General features: G+C 37.7%; 1 protein-coding gene across 1 annotated transcript in view; it reads right to left on the reverse strand.

Annotated features, from left to right (window-relative positions):
- Positions 1-5,919, reverse strand: part of slit3 (slit homolog 3 (Drosophila)) — a 185,955-nt gene extending 180,036 nt beyond the window's left edge. The window contains exon 1 of the mRNA XM_051127821.1: positions 5,095-5,919. Within this exon, the coding sequence (XP_050983778.1) occupies positions 5,095-5,264 (170 nt within the window). The 5' untranslated portion in view covers positions 5,265-5,919. The remainder of the gene's footprint in view (positions 1-5,094) is intronic.
- Between the last annotated feature and the right edge of the window lie 296 nt (positions 5,920-6,215).

A 6,215-nucleotide genomic window follows, 5' to 3' on the forward strand; every position in this document is an offset into this window, starting at 1 on the left:
GTGTTTACTTTGAAGTCAATACTTCCTAGGCTGAAGTGATGAAATGTTTGTTTGAAATGTAGCGAACAACTGAATATGTAAGAAGACTATAACTTTTTAAAATATTGCATTAAATAGCAGTTATATATGTATATTTAAACTAAATACACACTGCAAAAAATGTTTTTCTGCCTTAGTATTTTTGTCTTGTTTTCTAGTATAAATATCTAAAAATTCTTAAATCAGGATGTATTTACTAGACAAATAAAATGACTTAAGATATTATGTCTTGTTTTCTGAAAAAAATACTCAAATTGTTTTCGTTTTTGCTTAAAACGAGCAAAAATACACAGTGAAAAACAACTAAACTAACAAAAAAGTAAGTGTTCATGCTGCCTTAAAATGTTAAGTTTACTCAACTCAGATATCCACATTTTCATGTAGTACAACTTAACATTTCATGTTGACTAAACTTAAAATTTTAAGACAGCACGAACACTTACTTTAAGTTGAAACAACTTTTTGTTGTTGTTGTTTTTTTACTGCCAATGGGGCAAGAAAAATAATCTTGTTTAGCCTTTGATTTAAGATTATTTTTCTTACCCCACTGGCAGATATTTTTGCTTGTTTTAAACGAAAACTAACAAAATTTGAATATTTCTTTCAGAAAACAAGACATAATATCTTAAATCATTTTATTTGTCAAGTAAATGCATCCTGATTAAAGAATTCTTAGATATTTATACTAGAAAACAAGACATATAAAGGAAATACTAAGGAGGAAAATCATTTTTTGCAAAGCATGCAATAAAACTATAAAAACCCTGGACCACAAAACTACTCATAAGGGTCAGGTTTTTTTTTTTTAATTGGGATTTATACATCATCTGAAAGCTGAATAAATAAGCTTTCCATTGATATATGGTTGGGATAGAACAATATTTGGCTGAGATACAACTCTTTGAAAAGCTGGAATCTGAGGGTGCAAGAAAATCAAAATATTGAGAAAATCACCTTTAAAGTTGTCCAAGTTCTCAGCAATGCATATTGCTAATCAAAAATGAAGTGTAGATATATTTACAGTAGGAAATTTACAAAATATCTTCATGGAACATGATATTTACTTAATATCCTAATGATTTTTGGCATGAAAGAAAAAAATGATCATTTTGACCCATACAATGTATTTTTGGCTATTGCTACAAATATAGGCATATCCGTGCTGCTTAAAGGAGAATTCCACTACCAGGACAAAAATGGACAGATAATGTACTCAACCCTTGTCATCCAAGATGTTCATGACTTTCTTTCTTCAGCCATAAAGAGATTGTTTTGTGAGGAAAACATTTCAGCATTTTTTTTTTCTTAAAATGGACTGATATGGTGCTCCTGTTTTGAACTTTGAAAATGCCAAAAAACTCCCATCTCATGTCTTTGTTAAGGGTGTTTGATCTTCTTTGCATGTTCACTTTGCAGAGACTTTGTCTGTACTTCTGCAGCGATTTAGCATGATTTTGAAACGATTTTTGAAGTTGAGGTTAAAAATAGCAGTTTTTCGACATACCCTAACTGTCTTGAGGCAGAACACACAGAGTTCAGGGACAGCAAGACAAGATGAGCATTTGAGATTAAAAAGTATTTAAATTGTATTTTTTTAATGAAAATAACTGATCGTTCCACTAGATAAGACCCTTCTTCCTCATCTGAGATCATTAACAACCACATTTGGGATTGTTTGAAGCCGCATTTAAACTGCATTTTGGAAGTTCAAAATCGTTAGAGTGTGCATTTTCACATGTGACAAAACACAGATGTACTATTTCTCACACTACATCATTATTTGTCTGACTTGTGAAAAAATATATCACTACTTTTACTCCCTAACACTTCATTCTGCCTACCGAAAGCCTAGCACAACCCTCATCAAATCATTCAGAAACGCTGGTTTGATTCTTTTGTTTACTGGTTGCTAGCCGCAACCAAGTGTTTAAGTGCGTGATACTTACATCACAGTAACAAAATCATAAAACCACACACGGTACTATTCATATTTGTTAGCTTAGGATAAACACTGTCAGTTCTAGCTACACTCCGCCACAACTAACAAGATCTACTGATGAGAATAACGAAGCCCTTGATGTGTTGCTTTGGTGACAAAGCCCACAAAACAAGAGCCCTCGTAAACCTGAAACGGCCCGGAGGCATGTGCATTATCGAATCCAGCCTTGCATTAAAGTATGACACAAGCTTGGAAGATTCACAGACTGCTGGGTCGCTGACATTCGGAGTGACCTCTTCGAGACTTTTGTGACGAAAGGTCTGCTGGCTCCCAGACTCACCAAAGACAGCACTCAGCTTTGATGTACTGCCTGAAATGAGGCACATTAAATATTTTCCATGCACGAAAACTTTTTTTTTCTGAAGTTGGGTGGCGAATCTTTCCCCGAAGACTTTGCCCACAAGCAGTGCCAGCAGCTGTCTGGCAGACTGCAGCGTGCGAATGCTCGCTAAGCGAGAGACTTCACATATGCTCCTCATATGCCCACTGAGGTCAGCAGGGCACCGGAGACCACAAACCCACCTCCTGATTCGCTCCAACACCAACACAACAAACACACGCACTATCCCGCTGACTGACTCTTTGCGATAATAAAAAGCGGACAAACGCTGACGAACGGATATGCGTTCGAGGGCGGAGCTTCCAGTTGGGAAAGCAGGAGTTGGCGGTTTCACACCGAAACTTCATTAAGACACCCAGAGTGCAATGAGAGGAAGGGAATGCTGCCATTCTCTCTCCTGATCCACGCTACGCCAGCCACAAAGTGCCACATTGTTCCTGAAGTGTTAACTGCGAGAGGGCCTAAGACTCCGGCGGAGAGAATTTGCTATTAAATGCTACAAAGTGTGTGCGTAACTGGTGCAAATTAGAGCGAGAGAGATGAAAGAGCGAGAGAGAGCGTGTGTGAGTGACTGAAAGGGGATATTACAGTTGCGACAGGAGCTACTAATGAGCGCAAAATCATACGAGCTGTCAAAGAAAGAAAAGCCTTTCAAATAAATGCACATTTATTAGAGGGAAATGTGCCTGAACTCTGGAAATATGGGTAACTAGGCTTTGCTTAGGGCAGGGGTGCAGTCATTACAGTTAAATCAACACTCCAGGGTGCTCTGGGAAACCTGGTGGCGTGTTAATCGTACCCAGGAGACGTGGAGACGGGTGCTTCTGGACTGGTCTTGAAAACAGCTACTTTAGGGATGGCGGAGGTTGGTGCAAAACATTGCTTGGTTTTCGATGAATAAAGTCTGTTATAAGTCATTAATCAAATGAAAGACTTGCAGCTGTCTCTACTTTAAGCAGGACTCAACCTAACATGGCATATTTTAAACCAAATCCAATATACCTAGAGGTCACGACCCTTATTTATTTTTCTCTCCACATGAAAAATTCCACTGAAAAGCCCTTTAGGGGTTAAAGGTTGGACGGTTCAACCAGACCTCTGGCCACTGAACAGACTGGAAGCATTTCCCCAAAAAATATTATATTATAACAGATGGTTGTGATACTTAATGAACCGTCGTGGCTTATCACGACAGAAGAGCCGCAGGTGGAAACAAAGAAATTAAGGATATTTTCACAGCGAAATTCAGCAGTGGTTAGAAGTAAGCTAAACACGTAAGAGAGTCGGTCTTCAGCTGCAGTGCGCCCCTCAACGGACTTGTGGTTCCCCAACTTCCCCAACGAATACAGCCAAGGTACATACACACACTCACACCATATGTCCATTAATCATGTTAATGTTTGTGTAAACTCATTATGCTGGATGAAAGAATCAGCTACAACGCTGTTCAACATTCAGATGTGGACGCATATGAAAAGCAGTTAATATCTCAAGCCTCATTTAGAACATTCTGGATGCAATCAATGAAATGTGATTTTACTCAACTTCTCAAACTTTCAAACGAATACAAAACTCTGAATGGAAACTCCTCATGCGTTAGACAGTTTATAACATATTTGGAATTCATTCACGTTTAAAGAAAACTTAAAACTTTAGGTACTTAAAACTGATTTATATCCTCTACAGAAAAACATGACGCTGAGTATATCCCAAACTGATTTTAAAATAAATGTTTTTTAAAAACTCAACCTCTGCTTTAAATCTATATTTCACTCTAAGAGTGACCTGCTTTAACAACTGCAGTAACAATGTTTAAAGAGGAAACCTGAGCAACTGAGCAAAAGTAACATAAAAGGTGCCTTGTAGTTCACACATCTTAATACGAAAAACTACTTTGTGTTCATATTTCACAAAATACTATTGCTACATTAAAACCCATTTAATCGCACAGGCAACATTTGTGACCTGCACTCATTTAAAGATCTGTTAAGCTACTGATGTGTAGTGAGTTGTCCACTACAAATGGAGTTCAGACTGTTTTGATTTCATGTGAACATTTTAACACAGCTGGTCTAAAACGCCTGATGATCAGAGCTGATTAATTCCAGTCTGTCCATCTGAGAAATGATGTCTTTTAAAGAGCTTATTAATGATGTAAATTTGCTCACTCTCTCATATAAATCACGATCACAGTATATAAACATTTCATTGACCAGTGGGAAACCCAGAGCACATTTTGATTAAATAATGGACTGATACGCATTATAAAATTGTAGATTTCAAAGCATAATTGCAAGTAAAATAAATGCATTGCTTCTTAAATTAGCATTATATTTTCTGCACACTTCTCACTTCACATCTTGTAACCTTTCTGACTCTGGTTACAGTTTTGATCATTTTTTAAAATGCCTTTTAGTAAAAGGCATGCAGTTTCACTGGTATCCCATAAGTAAAAATAAGTTTGCTTATTGCAAAACAGTTTGCAATTATTATTTTTGCTCGCAATTACATACTTCAATGTTTAATAATAGCACTATTGAATACGTGTAACATGGACACTTGCATGTCAACAACAGCTGTAAAGAGAAGAAAAAACTTCTGCATCTCCCGCTCACAGTACATGAAATCGCGACGGTGCCACTGTCTACGAACAGAGATACGCGCCGCTGTCATTATATTATCGGTGTTCAAACAACGCGATAATAGGCGTACTTACAGTCTCTCGGCATTCCTCGGGATTCCCTTGGGCACCGTCTTGAAGCCTTGACCCTGACAATCCACATGAGAGCCCGAACAACTGCACTTATGCGGGCATCCATTCACAGCACAGCACAGCAGCCCGCACAGCACAGCCACTGTCCCCCAATACTTCACCCACCGCATCATAAATCCTCTGAGGCTGATAGCAGCCCAAAAACAATAGGGAAAAAATCAAAAACAACAAAAGAAACTAATGCGTAGGCTATATGAAAAACAAACAAACAAAAAAACAAACAACAAAAAAGGTATCCGCGTCTTGTCCACTGCCAATTAAATCCCGCGCGTAAAAAAGAAAACTACAGGTAGGACGAGATTGGGAAAAAAACTTAACGATGAGCTACAATACAAGCACAGAATAGTTCCAACTTTGAAAACTTCTCGAAATGCATCAGAAAAGGCTTTGCTCATTCAAACGTGAAGTTGCATCTGTCTCTCCACTCCACTGAAATATACAGATGCGCATCAAAAGTTAGAAAAGCACATCGCTAACTAGTAAAAAAGCCCTTGAAAAGTCTGCAAAAATCATTGAAAATGTCCAAAACGATTCCTTCTCATTCTTCACCAATTCCGCTTTTTTAGGTCCGGCATGCAAATCCTCATTGATAGTGATTGAGAAACTTCAGCGGAGCTCGTACCTATTTGATTTCCAGCCCCCAAACTCTGCGCTCCACACTCCTACTGGCTAATCTGCGTGATGTCATTCAGGGATATTTGGGGTCTCGACTCGAGAAGTTGTTGGGACAGCTTCAAATAACTCAGCCCGCACCAAACCCCCGTTAACTTTGAGAGACGAACACGTAGTTATGAATTAGAAACCGCAGTGCGAAAAGAAAACACACTTGCGTCATCTAGATTTTTCGAAATCACAAAGATAATCGTAATAAAACTAGACTGATATGGTTTTATATTGCCCGTTTTCACCACCAAGAAAGGTCTGTGGTGAGTTACTGCACGGTGATTACTTATAAATAAATAAATAAATAATAAAAATAAATGAACAAGAAAAATACATGAATTCATAACCAATAAATAATTGTTTTATTACTAAAGTTTAGTTATTTTATGCACTGCATGTAG

This window comes from Labeo rohita, chromosome 14 (assembly GCF_022985175.1).
Source record: "Labeo rohita strain BAU-BD-2019 chromosome 14, IGBB_LRoh.1.0, whole genome shotgun sequence".
Classification (NCBI taxonomy): Eukaryota; Metazoa; Chordata; class Actinopteri; order Cypriniformes; family Cyprinidae; genus Labeo; species Labeo rohita.